The sequence below is a fragment of the Typopeltis vanoorti genome, chromosome 1 (genome assembly GCF_054136105.1).
Source record: "Typopeltis vanoorti isolate ZY-2024b chromosome 1, IOZ_Tvanoo_1.0, whole genome shotgun sequence".
Classification (NCBI taxonomy): Eukaryota; Metazoa; Arthropoda; class Arachnida; order Uropygi; family Thelyphonidae; genus Typopeltis; species Typopeltis vanoorti.
Genome location: NC_143549.1, coordinates 16,402,396 through 16,425,207, shown reverse-complemented (window position 1 = coordinate 16,425,207; position 22,812 = coordinate 16,402,396). Strand labels below are relative to the sequence as shown.

Genomic DNA, 22,812 nt, shown 5'->3' with positions numbered 1-22,812 from the left:
CCAAGCCCTCTTGTGTAATTGCTTGAATCATGGTTCAGAGCTATTGTCGATGTAATTTCTTAAACCAATTTCTTCTTCCACAGTCTGTCTCACTTGCAGCAGACCCCGTCCACCTGTTCTCCTCGGTAGGTACAACCGTTCAACGTCACTTCTTGGATGTAATGCATGATGCATAGTCATTGGTTTTCTAGTTTTGCGGTCTAGTTTGTCCAGGTCTTCTTTTGTCCAATTTATTATGCCAGCTATGTATCGGATCACTGGTATAGCCCAAGAATTCATTGCTCCAATTGTGTTTAATCCATTTAGTATTGGTTTCAGAATATTTCTAACTCTTTTAATGCATTCTAATGCTGCCTGTTGTTTAACTTTCGAGTGAAGAATATCATTGGCTTCTAATGTTCCTAGGTATTTATAGTGTTCGTCAGCTGAAATTGCTTTTATTTATTTCTCTTGATCAAAATTAAAACTGCTAGTGTCATTAAGTTTTCCTCGTTTAATAGATAAAATTGCGCATTTATCTAAACCAAATTCCATTTTGATGTCCTGAGTGAAAATACGAATTGTGTTCAATAAAGAATCTATTTGCTGGGCCGATTTTCCATATAGCTTCAAGTCATTCCTACAAAACAGATGGGAAATTTCAATATCACATTTAGGAATTTCATATTCAAGTTTTGTTTTCTTCAGAATCATAGACAAAGGTATCAAAGAAATGTTGAAGAGCAATGGTGACAAGGAATCACCTTGGAAAATTCCACGTTTAATGCTGATATCTCCAAATCGTTCATTATTCACTATTAATGTTGTTTTCCATGATTTCGTAGCAGTAGCCAGAAACGAACATATGTTTTTGCTAATTCCAAATATTTTTTAGTGATTTTAGGATACAGGAGTGTGGGAGGGAATCGAATGCTTTTCTTGTAGTCTATCAATGACATGTTTAAATTAGGTTTTAGTCTTTTTGAGTTTCTGAGAATCATTTTATTAATAAGGATCTGGTCTTTTGTTCCTCTAGATTTTTGAAAATTGTCTTTTCGTATAATCGGATAAATCTGATTGGATAAATCTGGTCCATGTTTCGCTTCCGTATAGTAGTTTTGACAGGACATTATATAGTATGATTCTAGTGTATTTTTGTACTAAGGTTGGCTTAGTCTTATGCCATTTACTTTGACAAAGTTTGATATTTTGGCGTTTATGTCTTTTTCTTCTTCGTATGATAAATCACATCCCAGGTATCTAAAAGTATTTGCTTGTTCCAATATTTTATTATCTATCACTGTTTTACTTCTTATTTGGTTTTCTTCTTTGAATGCCTTTTTTTTTTAGATATTGTCATATTATATTGCTTTGAGATATCGTTTAATGATTTTAATGACCTTTGTAAATCATCTTCTGATGTAGCTAATACTATTTGATCATCTGCAAATAGTAGTGGAGCTATCTTCATTTATGGGTTTATTTGTATACCAAATGGGTTATGCTGTTTCCAGATTGTTATAATTTTATATATATATATATATATATAGAAAAGCAGAGATGAGAGGGTATATCCTTGTCGTACTTCTCTTGATATATCTTTCCATTCTGAGATCTGTTCTAATTTAACTGCTATTTTATTTCCTGCATATATTTCTTGAATGGAATGTAAAAGTTAGATCGGGATATTTAAATCGGTTAATATTTTAAACAATTTTTGTCTACTAATTTTTCAAAAGCTTTTTCATAATCAATAAAGGCCACATGTGTTTCTTTTTGAAATTCTCTTCTCTTTTCTATTAATAATTTTAGAGTAAGTAAGTTTATGGTATTGTCTTAAAAGTGTGTGTGTGTGTGTGTGTGTGTGTGTGTGTGTGTGTGTGTGTGTGTGTGTGTGTGTGTGTGTGTGTGTGTGTGTGTGTGTGTGTGTGTGTGTGTGTGTGTGTGTGTGTGTGTGTGTGTGTGTGTGTGTGTGTGTGTGTGTGTGTGTAAAATGTTTGTTTCGCAAGCGCTGTATTTGCATTATAAATAAAACTTCTCTCCTAACAGTTTCTTCCGCTCCCTATAATGGCCAATAAAATATAATTCCTTAGCTCATATCTGTTTTTCTTCTGAAACAAGAAAATAATTTGTGAACATATTTTCTTACTAGAGAACAAATTTCTTCTCTACAATATCAGTTCCTTTTCTATTTTCCTTGAAATGCAAAGATAATTTTAAAGTTCCCTTTTAAATTGTGAAAACTTTCATCTCGTTCAGGTTTTACAGAGCTTAACTTTAATACTGCATAACGCATCAAAAGGAACTGTCCATTGCCTTGCCTCTAGAGAAGCTACATAACACTTTTATCTACTACAACTTAGCTTCCTTTGAAAGAAATTCATCCGTTAATTTTGGAATAAATGTTTATTTCCATCATAACGCTCTTTTTCATCTTTTCTTGGCTAAAGAATTCCTTTAAACTCTATTTCTTCCCTAACTCCTAACTTCCCCCTTTTCAGAACATCTTCTCTTCTCTATTTTAATCAACGCAACGGATGTTCTATTATTTTCTCTCACTCACTAATCCAACTTCTCTTTGGAAGTAACAATCTACGCGTAAGCGCGCTACTGCCTGACACGGTAAACGACATGGCGGTGAGATGAAAGTCACTTTTTGTAAACAAAACTGCAGTTCTTCAATGGAGTGAAAACATCATCGGAAAGTTCGATGTTTTATTCTCTCAAGTTTAAGTTACAGAAATAGAAAAAGGAAAACTTAGAGGCAAGTCCTTGTTACAAATAAACATCGCAATTAAACAGTTTTCGACAGGCCGTAACCATAAAAGATTACATATAAATGTTATATATACGATTTCTCTTATATGTAACATTGGTAAATAAATTTCTGATTATACATTTCGGAAATGTTTACATACATGATAAATAATAAAACTAAAAGTCATCCTTTCCTTTTATTTATTTATTCAAAATCGGCCGTCGCTAAAATAAATAAATGAATAATAATAATATAAGATAATCTGATATCGTTACATATCATGTAGAGATATCAGATAATCTTACAGCTTAACACGAGCCAAGTTGACAAATGTCTATACTCTGATCACATATCCTGCAAATCTATCGGACATTAGCACCGGCAAACCTGAGGATTAGATGACCCTGAAACCCTGCTTTTGAGACCAAACATGGAATTCTATCCCTCGAAAGCTTCTGGGTTTCAAAAAGCAGAAGAGATGAATTTCATCACTGTCGATAGACGATAAGATTCATCTGTCTAAAGACTGACAGTTTTCATTAGATGAGAAGTTTAAGGTGGCTTCAAGCATTTCGAGATAATGAGAGAAGAAACGTATTCAAGATCTTGCAACCCCAGCGGTGAGAGGAAATGTGTGAGTATCGATCAGAGCTATGTTATAGACACCCGACCCGAGAGTAGTTTGTATTTCGTTAAAAAAAATACACACTTAAAAATGTTAGTTATATTTACACTCTAAGAAAACTCTACAGACGATCAACGAAAGTATCCTTTTGCCTAGACAATAGATAAGTAAATAAAATAAGAATAATAATTACTTCGTGCTTCTCGAGTATATTTTGTCTCTAAAGTAACATTATACACTTGTCTCAAACGTTGAAAGACTAGCATCGCATTTATAACTTGCATTGTCGTTGAAGACATTTAATTTTATTAATATTATAATTTTTTAGTCAAATAGAATTTCATAGGAATCTTGCTATTAAAATACACAACAAGCATATTTGCAGATCCATAGTCGAGTAGTTTGCAAGTTTGAAGCGTGAAAGACACGCTTATGCGCATTGAACAAAGGGTAAATCTACAGAGATTACAACTCATTTATCATAACTCTCCTGCATGTTTCACTTATTGCTTCAGATAATGAAGGGTTTCACGACATTTAATTAAATGCAGTAAATGTCATACGTCAGGCATTGTTGACTTTCTGCGAAACGGATGAGCTTTCATTCACTTTTATTATTGTTACTACACTATAACTGCTAACTAGATTACAACAATTTATTTAAAAAAAAAAAAAAGAAAGAAAGAAAGAAAAAACAGGTATGTGTTTGTGTGTGTGTGGGCTAGAGAGAGAGAGAGAGAGAGAAAGAGAGAGAGAGAGAGAGAGACAGAGAGAGAGAGAGAGAGAGAGAAAGGCATGGAAAAAGAATTATTTATCGATCACCAAAAAGCTGAAATAGACTGCTTCCACATTTTAATTATTATAAAAAATGTCCTTCATGTTGTTGTATATCAAATAAAAATATAACTGCGTAGTTTATTATTCTTTTTGTTATTTTTGTATAAAGGACATATATGTGTTTCGTTATATAATAACTTCAAACACATATGATCGGATTAATCCAGAAGGATTATAAAAAGAGTAGAAGGCGAGAGGGGAAGAACCAGAGGTCATCCCTGGACGTTATGTTAACAGCGTTGTGAAGAGGAGTGTAAGGAGTCGATTGTTTGCATTGGAGAATTGTGAGCGAATGGAACGCATTATCGGAATATGTTATTAATGTAGGCAGTGTTAAGGATTTTAAGATTCAATAAAGATCGATATGTTGCCAATTGAATGAATCTCCCACGATGAGTCTACTGATTCCACGGAAGATATAGTAATAATAATAATAAAATATAAACGATAGTATCATCGATGATCCCACATACATATTTATTGTTAGAAGAAAAAAATATATATGGAAAATTTCACACACACACACACACACACACACACACACACACACACACACACACACACACACACACACACACACACACAAAAGCATAAAGAAACCCTCCTAAATCATGTGTTCGCCAAATTGAGTAAAACAGAACTGTATTAACCTTACCTCTGGAAAATCAGTATGTAGCCGATCTCCAGAATGTCAGCATTTGTGGGGTTCGTGACTACTAATGATGTGAGACTTACGAGTGATGGGATTGCATCAGAAAATTGCCACCAATCGTGTTCCTAATTCTAACCGGCATTGTTTTAAAAATTCAGTGAGTAAATTCTACAGTCGATGTTTTGGAGTTGTAGGATTACAACTCCGAGGGGGTGGGAGGTGAAGAACACAGTTATGTGGGCTAAAGGTAGATTGTGGCTGAGACGTTTCTTTCCTAATCTAGATTAGAACAACTGATCATAAGTACATTTCGTTATGAATCTGTTGTTAGGGAAGAGGTTTACTTTTATATCTATGAAATTTATGTTATTGTAAACCTCAAAAAAAAAAAATAATAATAATTAAATTGCTGACAAAATAAAATATAACAGGACATAACTTACTCGGAATTCGAAAAATAAATAATAAAGACCATACATTTTTATAAATCTTTGTTTTAAAGAAAGTTACCATGTATAAAGTTCGATAAGTATTTTGCTGCCTGATAGGTCGAGTGTTTAGCGTATCGGCTCTCCAGCTAAGAGTCTGCGGGTTCGAAACCCACCGCAGTTATGGATGATTGTGATTCTCTTCAGGTAAAAGAAAATTTCGTCGGGAGGTGAGAGACCCTCGCCGAACTTACTGGAGGCTTGAAATGGCTTGTTCCATGAAGGGTTTCCATGTGTAGAGCAGAGGTCGACAACCTTTTCACTAAAAAGGGCACCCCGAATGGCTGGCTTATGACAAAGAGCACGTTCCCTTAATTTTGCTGGAGGGAAAGTTGTATGCTTAAAGTACGTTCAATACACATTTATTTTAAATGAATTTATTAATACAAAATTCCTTGCAATCTCAAATTTAATTCATTAAATTTTCCTTAAATCAGTAAGAAAGCTAAGATCAAGTAACCATGTTTTGTTTTCTAACTGTAAGCAAAATTCATTCCTCGACATTAGAAACTCCTTCACTTGAGGTAATAAATTTAAAATCTCTCGAGTATTTTTCCTCTACTGAGCCATCGCACTTTCGTATGCGTAAGAAGATCGTCAAATTCTATACCCTCTTTTTGTAAAAGTAATTTAAATAATCGGCGTTGCATTGATGCAGCGCTTATCGAATTTATTATTTTCGTCACTGTTTGTATTGCATGTTGAAAAGGTATTACTTTTGCACTAACAATTCTTGGCGGATGATGCAATGATCGGGGGTGTAGTCCTAAAAGATATAGTGCCACGGCTACCTTGGAAACAAAAATCCAGAGCACGAAATAAATAATATTTATTTATATTAATAAATATTAATTTATTAATATTAATAAATTAATATTAATAATAAATTATTATTATTATTATTATTATTATTATTATTATTATTAATAACAATAATAATAATAATAATAATAATAATAATTATTATTATTATTATTATTATTATTATTATTATTATTATTATTATTATTATTATTATTATTATTATTATTATTATTATTATTATTATTGCGAGTCCATATGGCAGAAAGATTGCCTTGTTTTCTGGAAAAAAAAATGACAATAGCGAGAAGATGCTATTTTTGGCCGAAAGCTGGAAATGCATTATAAGTCTCATTATTATAATTGTTATAATTTATTATAATGAATTTAAATATTTTTAAATTCATTATAAACACCACTTCAATGAAGTGGTGTTTAGAGGGAGAAACATGAAGCCGTCATGTTTATATCTATGATCTTCACCATGAACTTGGTGAAGATCATAGATATAAGACGGATGACCTGGAGCATTATCTAGAATTAAAATTCTAAATTCTACATTTTCTTCCACACAGTAGCTTTCCATTTCACTCGCACAACAGTTGATTAAGACATCCCCAAACAATTTTTGAGTCATCCACGACTTCTTATATCTCCGCTAATGAACTGGAATCATATGCTTCCTAATGTTTTTGAAGACTAATGGATTATAACTGTGCGATATCACAAATGGTTTCAGTTTATATCCAGCTACATTACCTCCTAACTGAATCGTAACATGGTTTTTAAGAGCTTTGAAACCAGGCATAGATTTTAGCTTATTATAATTTTATCCAATTTCTCCAGGCAACCTTCTCATCGGTACTACTTGCAGATTCACCATATATTTTCATATTATGCAGCACAAAAAAAGCTGCTTAAATTTCATGAACCAACCGGAATAAGCGTTGGATTCGTAGTCGTAAGCGGGTTTGCTTTCTCCTTCAACATGTTCAAGACTTAGTGCCTTAGCGGTTATGGTCACAGTGCTGAGGGGTATGCGCTTTTGGTTCAGATCCTCTATTCATGACGCAAGTAACTTTTCCATATCACTGATAGGACCTTGTCGTTGATTTGATTCGTCACTATCGTCGATTTAATGGAAGCAGATCCTTTCACAGCCTCTACGATTTTATCCTTATTTTTCAAAATGGCCGTCACTGTAGAATGAGACCATCCGAACTCATGTCGTATCACATTGACGGACTTACCAGCTTCTTGTTACTTTATAACTTGCAACTTCGTTTCAAGATCAATTGCTCGCCTCTTTTTCTGTGATTCTTCACTGGTTTTTTGATTGGGCATGTAGCGGGCCATGTTGCGCAAATATCACGAAATATTTAACGATAAATACACAAATAACCAGGGGTGTAGTCCTAAAAGAAATAGTGCCAGGGCTCTACCTTGGAAACAAAATTCCAGAGCACGAAGTGCGCCATTATTATTATTATTATTATTATTATTATTACTATTATTATTATTATTGCGACGGCCATGTGGCAGAGAGATTGCCTTTTTTCTGAAAAAAATGACAAGAGCGGCAAGCTGCTATTTTTTGACCGAAAGCTGGAAATGCATTTTAAGTCTCATTATTATCTTCTTCTTCTTCGCGTTATTCCCGCTTCCTATGCAGGGTCCGCGTGTTACTTAGATGCGACTACCTGTAAGTACTACTCCCAACCGACCCGTCGCCTGGTCTGCCGCTGGGGGATATATTTTTGACTGTAGAGGTGTATGTTCACGGGCCGGTTTGCTGTTTGCGGGATGAAAAACGCCAGATAAACTGGCGGAAAAAAACCCTACTGACCGCGCCCAAGACCGGCTAACTTGGCTATGCCTGAAGAAGATCCTCAAATTCCTCACGTCTACAACGGGAATCGAACCTGGGACACTCCTTCCCCAGGCATATGGTTGCGAAGCGCAAAGCCACTAGGCTAACCGCGCGGTCTTTATTTTAAGTCTCATTATTATAATTCTTATAATTTATTATAATGAATTAAAAAATTTTGATAGTCTTAAAAAAGTACCAGGGCATCGCCCAGGTGCGCCCTGGCCCGACTACACCCTTGCAAATAACCTATTTCTCCAACACAAAATCGACAGAGGAACTGTTGAAGACACGTGCAGACTGCTGAGGGAGGTTGCCGTTGAATGCGTTGTTGCCACTGCGCATGATGCCTTGTTGCTAAATGAAACGTTTTTACTTTACGCTCGCTTGCGTCTTGTTCGAAAGTGTTATTTATTTCTTTATGGGATCACGGACGTATCTTCAAAAGGACGTAACTCGAACGGATATAAGTCGAGGGATGCCTGTATTAGAAACACGTCAAATAAACATCTGATTGCCACTTTGCCACTCTAGAAAAGAATTCAGGCTAATAGCCTAGTGCGTAACCCGTAACTGGCGATGTGCGGTTCCCATGCGCACTAAAAAATTCGAAGGTTGTTCGACGCTTCAATATCTGGCACAGTGGCGCGTACTTTAAAAATGCTTCCGGAAGCTTGCTTGCCCGCGAGCCCTGTTGCCGACCTCTGCTCTAGAGAATGGTTTCAGACTATGTAAACAATTTTAAATTCTCTATATTTTTCCTATTTTTAAATTCCCTATTTTCCTTAAAATTCTTTAAATTCCCTATTTTTAATAATTGGTATCCTTAAAATATACAAATTATTAAAAATAGAGGAACAAAAGCCTTATCCCACTCACAGTAGGAATGTACTATACGTTTCCCATGAGTGGAAGTTCAAATAAAAAATTATATAATTTTAATGAGACCGTACTTGAATTATCCAACAAAAAAAAAAAAAAAATTTAATAAAATAATTAATAAATAAAAAAAGCTTATTGCTATTCCCAAATGCAGCTGTAGATTTTAATATATCTCTCATAGTGTTTATTAAACCTTGTACAACCAACAGGACATTTAGTTGAATCTCACAGTAGCATGGATGTTGAGGATTTTCGCGAATGTTTCTAATTACCAATCCGGGGGATTAGGGCACTATAGGTTGACTAATCTCCCGTGGATGGGTTCTTCCTTAAGGCAAAATAAATAAATAAATGAAATAAAATAAAATAAGCACTCTTTAAAAAAAAAAAAAAGTTTTGTGTGGGGGGGGGCTTCTTGATTTTTATCCGATTTCTCAATTTTAAAAAATGCCAGCAGGTGTGAGAATGAAAAAAGAATTTTCATTCTCCAAAAGCTTGCAACTTTTCATTAGAAATAAAGTTCTATAAATAAACACAGTCGATAACGACGATGCCTTTTCGTCGGAAAGCTCTGAGTTTGAATCTCGTCTAGCATGCGAAGAACATTTTTAATAGGAGGTGAGGCCTTTCCATGTGAAGATGAATTTGCCAGTTTCAGATGAACCCGCCATGGTTATCGGGTAAAGCATTGTGACGGCTTGCTAGCTAACTGAGCGAATTGCGTTTCCGTTCTCCAGCTAACAATCATGCCTTCGTATCCCGTTATAGCATGGATATTTGTGAATGTTTTCGGACAGAAGGCGATTTTCGTTACGTGATGCGAACTACCGCCACCGTGTTTCATGGACTGAAGAGCCTGAAAAAATTCTTGTTTAGTTCTAGAGCACGTTTCCTTTATATGGAAAAGTAAGGCTTCTTCCATTTTTTTTTTCATGAGAATGAAATGTGAATGAGTCTCGTTTGTATTTATTTCATTGGCTTCAAAAATATGTCCCAGTGCAGTTATTGCACAGATCTTACTTTATTTAGCTTTATCATTGACATGGTCGGCATGGCTATATAAGGAGTAATCGTCCCTCGGAGTTTAAATCTTGTATATAGCCTTTATAAAATTCTCTCTTCTTATATTGAATGCAACGTGTGAAATTGACTCTTTCCTTACACAATACAAGGTAGGGTCGTCTCTTCTCAAGCAAAGATGCGAGATAAGTGTCGTGGTCACGCTTCCAAAACCACGTGCATGCTCACTTTAGATTATAGCACAAAGAATAGAACCATTTTTCAGGAGCAACGAAGTGTGATTTGATGCCAGGGAAATATGTTACGACGATATTATTCTAAGGACACACTACAGTAACTCTTTCTAAGAACACATTATTCTAAGAATAGTGTAAAATGAAGATTGTATATAATAAATAAATGAGGTAAACACAAATCAACTTTAGTTATTTAATAACGCTACTAGGTTAGTTCTTAATTAAATGTGAGGAATATATGTATACATTCTGTGCGTGTGTGTGTGTGGGTGGGTGTGTGTGTGTGTGGAAAGTTTTTTCCTTGGGTATACTATACGTTAAAGATACCAAGCAATTTTATGAACTTCGTTTTAATCCTTTTTCCCAAGTAAGCAAACAAGCAGGTAAGTCAAGTTTGCTCCTGAGAAAGATGTACACCACCTTTACCACGAGTTGCCTCAGACTTGAACTATGTTTAGGGCAAACTTGACTTACAGGTCTATTTGCTTACTTGGGAAAAAGGATTAAAACGAAGTTTATAAAATTGCTTGGTATCTTTAATATACTATATACCCAAGGTAAAAAACTTTCTACATCTTTTTCTCATCCTGAGATTTTTATTTAATAATGTCAAAGCACCTTCTGGCAATTTGTATAAGTAAAATTTATAAGCTCTGCATTCCTTCAACCTTGGCATCTCAGGGTCCGGCTCCCACTGATGAGACCTCAATAAAGGTTGAAACCGGTCTGGGTAGTGGCCCTTCCCTTAATGCATACCATCATATATGTCCACGAGGAGATGTGTTTTGCATTATGGGAGATACTAAGGAAAGTGATCAGAACTTACTCCACCTTTACTACGAGTTGCTCCAGTCCCGAAAATACTTCAGGAGCAAACTTGACTTACCTGCTTGTTTGCTTACTTTGGAAAAAGGATTAACAGCAAGTTTATAAATTTGCTCGGTATCTTTAACATTATATATATATAGTTTACAACACAGTAAAAGATTAATATGGAGACAATAAATACATTAAGATGAATCCGATAATTCAAATCAGTTGTGAACATAATGCTTATTGGTGCTTGTTAGGTGAACCGTAGTTTAGAATGCGAGCTGTGGTTCACCAAATACGCACTGATGCTGGGATTCGTATAGAGTATAAGGTAAATAAAACCGTAGATTCCCAGATTTTTTTCTCACGGTCTTTTCAAAAAAGCAGTCTACGATTTTCCGTTCATTCCGTCGAACTTCATCTCTTTCCGTTGAGGTATCATGCGGATTAACTCGTCACATGCGATATCTGCATGATATCGCATGCCGAAGAATACCAGACACGTTAGGCCATGCTTAACGTGCCTGGTATTCTTCGTCTCTGGTGGCATGCCTCTCAATACGCAGCTCATTTAATTTCTCTGTCTGTCTGTCTGTGTGGATTCTTGCAGTTGCATCTCAAAAGACGAACGCCTGAATATTTCAGAGGGCTGTTTCTGGTTCAACGGATCGAAGGAACAATTGTATTCTGATGAAGGTTGAAATCAGGAGCGTGTTGAGTTCGTTGGATAGCATTTTGTAGGATTATTTTGTTAGAAATTGGAATTCGTTGGCAAATTCTTCTTTATTATTAATAAGCTGGCGAACTCTCTCTCTCTCTCTCTGTATCCCCTAGTGTCAAGATATCAAGAAAAAAGTCACACTACTGCAAATTCGAATTCTAGTTATATTTCTGCTAATAGATATCTCGTGCTAGTGGTACCTCCGTGGCGCAATTGGAAGAACAGCGGAACATGACGCACTTCGACTGGAAAAGACCTAGGTTCGATTCTCGTCTTGACGAGGGTCCGTATATGGAATATTTCAGTTGAAGGTGAGTTAGCTCATACGGATGTAGCAGAGATTTTTCTCAGGAAAACTCGGGTTTTTCAACCCTCGTACAAACAAATCAACCTTCAGACCTCAGCACGCAGTTTCTGTAAACTGCGTGTGTTCTATATTTATTTCAATTGTAAATATAACCAGTTTGCAAAAAATACTGCTATCGGTGGTGATGGGCGTTGGGGATAGTAGTGTCATATAGGAGAATTATGTAGTAGTGGATGTGAGATGTATTCAGCGAAGTAAATTAGAGTGCCTTCTGGCGATGAGTCCTTGTACTCACTAGAGGTGTCACGCAATAATGATAATAATAATGATAATAATAATGCGGAAAGGAATGATATATCTACTAGTATATTAGAATATACTAGAATATACCGGTATATGATAACCTTTGATCTCCTTGAAAGTTTTCAGCTCTCTGTATTTTTAGTGAAACAATTTTCGATAGCTGTAAAAAATATCCTGTCTCTATCGTTTTTGTAAACTACCCAGTGTCATATCGTTCCAACACTTTGTCTGTCAGTATGCCTTAATTTCCTACTGATGGGGATTTTTACTTTTTAAGCCGCTTTAGTTAGTTTTAAATCCAAGAAAAGAAGCGAACATTTAGACTAGTTCAACAAGTAAAGTCGAGTCCACATACCAGGGTGGTCTGAAAAGTTCTCGGCCTCGACCATTGATGGCAACACTATGGACAAGATTTTTTTTTCTAAGACGATACATCTGTCATAAGAATCCGTGTGAAATTGCAAGTCATTGTATCATGTAGTTTGTTTTATACAGCTGTCTGAAGTAAACGTGTTGTCTGTATCCCTTGAAATGATAAAATTGATAAAATGCTTTGTAAAAGAAGGTTTATCGGCAAAGAAATTCATTCGAAGTTCATAAAGGTTTATGGACACTCTTCTCCTTCGTTTTCGACAATTAAACAATGGGATGCCGAGGTTAAACGCGGCCGTACCAGCCTTGAAGACGATCCACGTGAAGGACGTCCAAAAAGTGTAACAACACCGGAAATCATTGATCATGTACACAATATGGTATAGGTTGACCGGCGAGTCAAAGTGTGTGAAACTGCTGAGACTATAGGCATTTCAAAAAAAAAAGTGTACGTTATATTTTGCATGAAGAATTGCAAATGAAGTTGCTTTGCGCAAGATGGGTGCCACGCTTGCTCACATCAGATCAAAAGTGCACTCGCATGCAAATCTCTGACCACTGCTTGAAGCGTTTTAACAAGAATAAAACTGATTTTGTGCGTCGATTTATTATTATGGATGAGACTTGGATTCACCATTACACATCAGAATCCAAACAGCAGTCAAGACAGTGCACAGAAGTCGGTTGTTCAGCGCCAAAGAATACAAAGTCGGTTCCATCAGCAGGAAAGGTCATGGCATCGGTGTTTTGGGATGCTAAACGCATTTTGTTTATTATTTATTATCTTGAAAAGGGTAAAACAATAACCGGGGAATATTATTCCGATCTTTTAACCAGACTAGATGAAAATATTCGTGAGAAAAGACCCGGTTTGCAGAAGAAAAAAATCAACTTTCCTCAGGACAATGCACCTGCCCACAAAGGTGTTTTTTCCAATGGGAAAATTAAGGGATCTGCACTATGAATTGTTGGAATATCCACCCTATTCCCCAGATTTGGCTCCCACTGATTTCTATCTCTTCCAAAAACTAAAACTCTTCCTCGCTGGTCAGCATTTTTCTTCGAATCAAGAGGTGATTGCAGCTGTAGAGGGGTATTTTGCAGAACTTACTGAGAACCACTACAGAGACGGGATAGTGGCGTTGGAGCATCGCTGGAATAAATGTATTAGTCTTAAGGGAGATTCCAACGTCGCAGTGAACCTCGCATTGAACGTATACTTCACAAGTGATATAGTCTAATAATAAAAGAATTTATCTATCACTCTGTAAGGATTTTTGTCACAAAGACTTGCGAATTCTCTTTAAACTGTGTACTGGTGGCGAGGAGGCGCTGCAGTCGTGACAGAAGCAGACGACGCTTGGGACTTCATTAGCAAAGTTTCCGCGGTGTGTGGTATCCATTTTTTTTTAAATGTGCCCGAAGTGAAAGAATAAGTACAACATTAGTGTTTGAAAGCAAATTACAATGTTTCTGTAGTTTCAAGAATCTTGTAAAGCAAGTTTGTGTCAAGGTTTTCAGAAATAAATAACATCACTAGAGTTCCATCAATGAAACGCGTATGAATGTGTTCTAAAAGTATACTTATAAGCGAGCATTCATTCTGCGTAATGATCAAGACTTTCACCAGCTTTACCACTCATCACAAGTCCGAGTTTTACTGGCGCAGTCGACAGGATCTACAAGGTGAGAGCAATTCGTTATGTAAATGCATTCTCCCATGTTTTAGAGTTCTATTTTGATTATTTGGGCGAAAGTCTGTTTTAATACAAAACAAAAAAAATAGTGTTTGGAGTTTGTTCCATCCTGGAACAGTAGTAGTTTTGATTTCTCACCAGAAAAAGAATACATCAGTATTCAAATTTTGTCACATCCTGGAAGAGTAGTACAACAGTTTGGATAAATGAAAAACATGCCAGTGTTCAAGCTATATTTTCGTCCCAGATAATTCAGAATAGTTGTGTTTTTTTTTTTTCATTTTAAATTTATTTTCTTCTGCAGTTACCGATTTGTCCTGTTTTGCATGTTAGTTCCATCTTGGAATAGTCAGTACTTGTGATTTCTCGCCAGAGAAAGAGCACGACAGTGTTATCATAGTTAATTTTTGCATACTGTTTTGATAGTTCTGTTTCGAGATTTCAGTTATGATATAGTAGCAGTGTAAAATCGGAACTATTTTTTTGTTTTGAAAGTGTAGTAAATTGTGTAGTTGAAGTTTTTATCAGATAATATTGTAAGATTTATCTATGTTTACAAATGATATGTTGAATTTAATTATGAGTCCCATAATCGCCAAATATATACATCTCTTTTTGGGCATTTAAAAAAAAAATTGCAATTGATTCTTTTTTTAAGGGTGATTTTTTTTAATCAGTAAAGAGAGTTATTTTTTAGCACCATGGCTTATTTAGCTAAAGGTAGAAAAGAATATTTACGTAAATTGGCTGAAGAATTGGGAGAGAAGCCAACTGTTGAAATGAAAGTGATAGATCTTAAAATGATTATTATGGGAAGTAAATTTTATGAAGAAGAATTTGTTAAAGGGATGTTGGAGACGATTATTAGTACCAGACTCGAGGAAGAACTGATGAAGAAAGAACTAGAAGACCAATTCCCGGAAAAATGAATTGGGAGACCAACAGAAAAGAGAACAAATGGAGTTCGAGTTGAAGAAACTGGAAATTGAAGCGCGTGTTCAACCAACCTCAACTCCAGTATCCAGTGACAATAAACCATATTGTCTTGAATTAATTAAGCTAATGCCTAGGTTTAGATTACAAGAGGATGGCATTGTGATATACCTATCCCTGTTTGAAAGACAAGCTAAGAGAACCAAAATAGATGTTAAAGACTGGATATCATGTCTCTTGACTTTGTTACCATTTGAGATTGTCCAATTAATTGGTAGAGAGTCAGAAGAAAATTGCGAAGATTATGAATATATTTAGACAATTCTACTAAAGAGATTTAGACTGAATCCTGAAAGTTTCAGAAAAACGTTTGTGATGCACCAAAAGGTTGCTGAAAAATCTTGGAGGGATTTCTGTTATGAAATAATTAATTATTTTGAAGAGTGGATTGGTGGCCTTGATATCAAGGATTTTGAAGGGTTAAAAGATCTAATTATTACGGATCGACTGAAGAAGAAAGTACCACATGAAGTGAGAGAATATCTTTTAGACGACTGGGTAAAATTCGTTTCTTCAACCAAGTTAGCTGACAGATTGGACGAATACGACAGTGTTCGTAGTACATCAAGGAAGCCCATCGGAGCTATTCCGAAGGACAAGGTTACTGAAAAGTTTAGACCTTATACTCCACCTGCTGAGCGAACATTCAAGAATAAGTTATTATCTCCCTCTCAAAGTCCACCGAGATGGTACCAGCTGCGGCGAAATGATGATTTATACAAGCCTCACTACAAACCCACTTGTTTTACTTGTAGAAGGGAAGGTCATATCGCCAAGTTTTGTATGAAAAATAGTCAATCAAAAGGTACTCCTACTGCAGCACACAGTAACCTAGTTCAAACGTCTACCACTGGGGATGACGATAAATCAGGTGTGTTGACTGCCAAAATTTCGATTCCAGTATCCAAATCAATGGACATTAATCGAAACGTAGATGATTTGAAGGTCATCAAAATCAAATGTGGAAGTAGGGTTTTAAATGGAATAATAGATACGGGAGCGCAAATATCGGTAGTGCGCGAAGATTTAGTGGCAGATACGCCCCATGATGGAGAAAGTAAGATAGAAATATCTTCTGCTTTCGGAGAAAATGAAATAACACCCTTAAGGATTTTTGAAATGAAAATTGATGATAATTTACATGGTAATGTTCCAGTCACCTGTGCCGTCTCAAGAAGACTGGTTACCGATCTGCTACTGAGCTCCTCTGCCTATGAAATGCTGGTCGAAAGTGTCGAGCTACATGAGAGTAGTCATCATTGGGAGACATCGGTTCTGAAATCAAAAGATTTAAGTGATAAACGGTCAGAAGATGATGAAGACGAAGACATGCCTTCGAAAATAACCAGTACAGCATTGGCAGTAAGTACGATAGAGTCCCCACCAGGTGCAGAAAATGAGTGTATACCAGAAAATTTACAGAAAATCTACTACCGAGACAGAATCCCCATACGACCTATCGTCAGACCAGAAACTCTGTTTGAGGTATGGAGCGTGGATTGTATCGGACTGTTAGAACCTCCATCGGGAAGAGGACATCGATTCATAATATGTGCTGTTGATTTATGCACTAGATGGGCCGAAGCCATCCCTGTCAAGGAAATAAGTGCTAAAACCACATGTAACGTTTTAATGAGGATTTTTACTCAGACTGGATTTCCTAAAATGGTCTGACCAAGTTACGAATTTCACATCTAAACTCACTCAAGCTTTTGAAGATCTGCTAGGCATAGCTCCACGTTTTTCCACTCCAGGACATCCTGAGAGTATGGGCGCTGTTGAACGTTGGAACAGAACTTTAAAAGAGATGATGAATAAGAATATACAGGAACATGGAAGAAACTCGGTATGCAAATAGAAGATAGGGAAGATTTACATCTTCCCTATCTTCTATTCGCATACCGAGAAGTACCACATAGCACTACTGGGTTATCACCTTTCCAGTTGGTATATGGAAGATTACCTCTAGGCCCCTTATCTTTGTTAAAGGAAATTTGGACTGGTGGACGAGGCAACCCAACCACTGCCTCTCGCTCGATTGAAGATTATTTACAAGAGCTTCTTGAAAATCTAAGAAAAGCTCATGAAATTGCATCCGAAAATGCCAAAGGGTCTCAAGAACAATACTCCTCCAGATATAATCTTCGTTCCAAAGAAAAATCCTTCATTGTTGGTGAAAAGGTTTTAGAATTGTTACCTTCATCCTCTCATAAGCTTCTAAATCCTTGGACAGGACCTGCTACAGTCGTCCAACTTACTAGACCACATTCTGCGAAGGTTGAGATGAAGGATGGAAGTATCAGGGAGCTCCACATAAATAAGCTTCGACCATATATTCAAAGAATTAATCATGTTGGTCTAGTTTTCGAACTAGATGAAGATTTCGGAACACTCTACTATGCACCCGCTGACAAGATGAATAAATCAGTTGAATATATTAGGAAACACCTTGAGGATATGAAAGCTCTCTTGACGGGAGAACAAAAACAAGAACGTTTTGACATCCTCCGGAAATATGCAGATGTTTTTAGTTCCAAACCTGGTCATGCCAAAGTTGATGGACACTCCATCAAAGTTACAGAGAACTGTTCCCCTAAGAGACTCAAACCCTATAGGGTGCAAATCACTCTACAAAAGGAAGTAGATCGACAAATCAAAGAACTGTTAGATATGGGTCTCATTGAGCCAAGTGTCAGTGAATGGGCACATCCCGTGGTTTGTGTGGCTAAGAAAAATGGAAGTGTCAGACTATGCATTGACTTTAGATTGCTAAATAATTTTACTATTCCAGATGCTTATCCAATGAAAATAGCTAGAGATTTATTATTTGAGGTAGGACAAGGAAGATTTATCACTGTAGTTGATTTCACCAAGGGATATTGGCAAATCCCTATGGAAAAGGAAACAAAGCCCTTTACCGCATTCGTGACGCATTCTGGTGACTATCAATGGAACGTCTTACCGTTTGGAATGAAGAATGCTGGAAGCACATTCCAGAAATCATTAGATAAAGCACTAGTTCCTCATAAGGCATACTGCCGATCTTATATCGACGATTTGGCTATATTTTCTAAAACATGGTCTGAACATCTCACCCATATAGATGAAGTCTTCAAAACATTAAGAGAGGTAGGTTTAACAGTAAACCTAGAAAAATGCGAATTCGGGAAAAATCAAGTGAAGTGCCTAGGTCATTTGATTGGATCCGGTCAACATTCCCTGGACCCAGAGAAGGTCGAGGTTATAAAAGGTTTAGCGACACCAGCGACAAAGAAGGAAGTAAGAAGTCTACTTGGACTGGCTAGCTACTACCGTGACTACATACCACGATTCTCCCAAATTGTATTACCACTGATAAATCTGACTAAGAAAAGTGTCCCAAACAACATTCCTTGGACTACTGATGCTGATGAAACTTTTATGAAACTCAAAGAAGAGCTTATAGAAATGCCTTCTTTGCATACTCCAGATCTCGACAAGCCGTTCCAGTTGTATACGGATGCATCAGCAACAGCAATTGGCATATGCTTAGCTCAAAACAACGAACAAGGAAAAGAATTGCCCATTGCTTTCTTCAGTAAGAAACTAAATTCCTGTCAAATGAAATGGTCAACCATTGGAAGGAAAGCTTTTTGCGTCTTGGAGGCGTTGAAAAAGTTTGACACATGGGTATTTGGCTGAAATACAGGTAATTTCAGATCATAACCCTCTGACCTATCTAACTGAAAGTGCCCCTCATGGTGCCAAGTTGTCCCGATGGGCTTTAGCCCTACAACGTTATAATCTGACCGTTACATATAGAAAGGGTAGTCGTCATGGTAACGCTGATGCCCTTTCCAGATTAAAAACTGATATAATTAATTAATGTTATTGGCTTGTTTCTTAATAATGATTATATATTTTCTCGATGTTTAGTTAATGATAATTATATAGTTTTTTTTTTGTGTGTGGAAGCTGCATCGCACCATGAAGCGCTCACCTCATTTCTTGTATTTTAGAGTCAATTACTCGCCTGAGTTTTTTTTTTTTTTTAGATGCAACATCGACACTTCTGTGACGGATGTGCTTCCCCCAAAGGGAGTTGTAAGGATTTTTGTCACAAAGACTTGCGAATTCTCTTTAAACTGTGTACTGGTGGCGAGGAGGCGCTGCTGTCGTGACAGAAGCAGACGACGCTTGGGACTTCATTAGCAAAGTTTCCGCGGTGTGTGGTATCCATTTTTTTTTTAAATGTGCCCGAAGTGAAAGAATAAGTACAACATTAGTGTTTGAAAGCAAATTACAATGTTTCTGTAGTTTCAAGAATCTTGTAAAGCAAGTTTGTGTCAAGTTTTACAGAAATAAATAACATCACTAGAGTTCCATCAGTGAAATGCGTATAAATGAGTTCTAAAAGTATACTTATAAGCGAGCATTCATTCTGTGTAATGATCAAGACTTTCATCAGCTTTACAGCTCATCACAAGTCCGAGTTTTACTCACTCTATCAATCTCTCCCTTTCTCTTTATATATAAATTGTAATCAAATCTGCGCTGAGTGGGTGGAAATGTGTTTGTTTAACGGTATTGTATATTAGAAAACAATGATGAAGGAGAATGCTATATTTGGTTGGTATATTTGAATTACTCAAAATTGTAAAATTTGGAAGAGGAGGACAAGGCTTCCTTCGACTACAATACTGTTTCTCATTAAATATGGGCAAAAAAATATTATAAATTTATCCAAAATTATATATTAAAAACTTGTCTATATTATATATAAAAATTTGCCTACCACATCAGTTCACACTTCACGCACGTAAAACAGTCGAAACTTAGAAAACAAAAACAACAACTCATGACTAATAACGTTCAATTGGATTGGTTAACACAATAACAAATCACAGCCACAAGGTGCTATGGTCTCAGAGCTCAGCTTGCCTCACCTTCTGAGCGGTTTAGAATTTAACCCGCTGCGCCAACTGTACATCTTTTCAAAAGGCTCAAAGGTGTATTTTTTTGAACGCACATCTGAGCTGTTAACGCGAATGTGATGCAATGCTTACGCCTCAAAATGTGTCCTGTTCATGAAGCATTAGGCTATTGTGTTCAGCTTTAAGAATCAATTAGGAGAATTTTTAACAGGAATAAATGCAAAAATATAATATAGGCGATGTTGCTATTCGGTGGATGAATCGCACACCTAGCACGTCCTAAATATTTTCTTCGCTTCAGATATATATATATATAAATTGATACATACATATATATATATATATATATATATATATATATATATATATATATATATATATATATATATATATATATATATATATATATATATATATATATATATATATTGAAGATACCAAGCAATTTTAAACCTGGTTTTATATATATAATATCCTCCAATGCCTTTATTCCCAATGGAGGAGTATGCGAGACACCATTTTATCTCTTCCTTCCTATATATTTTTTATTTTCTCATTTATCAAATTATATTTCCATTTGTATCATTACTTGCACTTGAGTATTTTTTTATTGTTTTAACAGATTCGTTGCAGTTTGTCTTCTTTTGTATGCGGTAAAAAAAATATGCACGAACAGAAAACATCATTTTTGTGATGTTTTACAGAATAATAGCACTTTTCAACAAGAACAAGTTATAGTAGCACATAAAGGTAAGAGAGCTGATAATTATGACCAGTTAAAATACATTGATTTAGTGATGCTGAAAGTTCGAAGAGTTCTTACTTAAAAGTATTATAAATCGAAATATTTATTTCCGCTTAACCTTAGAAATAAGCAATTTGTTTTGATTAATGTGACACTTACTGGTTTTTAGAGTAGTAGCAGTTCGCCAACAATATACAGTTACATAATTAAAAGAACTAAAGACAGATGAACAGAGAGAGAGCACAATAATAACTTCCTGTTCATAATCTAGTTAATTACTACTAATCACTGTGTGAGCAAAAAAGCATTTTGTAATTACTTTGCAACATTAAGCAAGAGAATCTCAAAAGCGACATCTAGACTAACGCTTCCCAACTGACACAAAGCGGACAGTATTCGACGAGCGATAATATTTTCGTAGACCACTAATGAATACAGAATTTTATTCATAATAATAAAATAATAAAGTATTATTAATAATTTAAAATTTTATTAATTAATAAAATGTTGGGTCCGCCCGGTTAGCCTAGTGGCTGTGCGCTTCGCAACCATATGCCTGGGGAGGGAGTGTCCTAGGTTATTCCTGTCGGTGACGTGAGGAGCTGAAGGATCTTGCTCAGCCATAGCCATGTTAGCCGGTCTTGGGTGTCGACTGCAGGTTTTTTCCCCCAGTTTATCCTGGGGTTTTTCATCCCGCAAAGCAGGCAAACTGGCCTTGAGAACTCAACACTACGGACATAGGACACCCCGGGCGTAGGGCTGACTACCTTATCCTGTGAACTGTTTGAGGTCCGATTACTAATAAACTCTCGACACCGCAAGGTAAAAGAGGGTAAAAGGAAGATGAGATGAGAATAAAATGTTGTTAATTGATAACAGTTGGATTGGTTGACACAATAACCAATCACAGCCTCTAGGTGCTATTGTCTCAGAGCTCACCCAGTCTCGCCTTCTAAGAAGTTTAAAACTAATAGAACGCTAACAATTTGATCCACTGCGTCATCTGCACATGTTTTTAAAGGTATATGTATTTTGAACGCACACCCCGTCTATTAAAGCTAATGTGATGCAATGTTTACGCCTCAAAATGTGTCCTCTTCATGAAGCATTAGTCTATTGTGTTCAAGTTTAGGAATCACGCGAAGTCTACAAACAATTAGGATATATATATATATATATATATATATATATATATATATATAGGGGACAGAGAGAGAGAGAGAGAGAGAGCACAATAATAATTTCCTATTCATAATCTAGTTATTTACTACTAATCTCTGTGAACAAAAGAGCATTTTGGCAAGAGAGATTGCGGTACTTGCTTGCCGCCTTGTTCACTGTGTACCGATTAATTAATTAGTGATAAGCCTTGGGACAGCTATCTCTTATTCGCTACCAGTGGAGATTGAACTGCCCACTCAGTCTCCAAAAGTTAGATAGAGCTAAAATGGCCTCACTCCCTATACGGGAACAAAAAGGCGTTAGTTGATTTTTTTATTGATATATGTACTGTATATGGTATAGTGTAAAATATATTTATAATAAATTTTCCTTATTCACAGTCATCCACGAACCTTTATTATTTATGGATATCACTGTATTTTTTTATTTGTGAAAAATAACACAATTTTGTACTACTTTTTTCTTCTACAAAAATCTAACTGTTGAAGCACAGATGTCAGCAGTGATCTTCACTTAAAGTACTATCGTATCGTGTCATTAGATGTACAACTTGCATTAAAACTCAGAGTAGAGAATCGACTATTTACAACATAGCAGAAGCTTATAGTAATGGTGGATCCA

The 22,812-nt window shown here is 36.0% G+C and overlaps 1 protein-coding gene across 1 annotated transcript in view; it reads left to right on the top strand.

Annotated features, from left to right (window-relative positions):
• Positions 1-9,658: 9,658 nt before the first annotated feature.
• The window catches only part of LOC150109808 (chorion peroxidase-like), a 197,943-nt gene continuing 184,789 nt past the window's right edge, over positions 9,659-22,812 (top strand). The window contains exons 1-2 of the mRNA XM_090396224.1: positions 9,659-9,795; positions 20,887-21,014. Coding sequence (XP_090252350.1) covers positions 9,659-9,795; positions 20,887-21,014 — 265 coding nt within the window. The remainder of the gene's footprint in view (positions 9,796-20,886; positions 21,015-22,812) is intronic.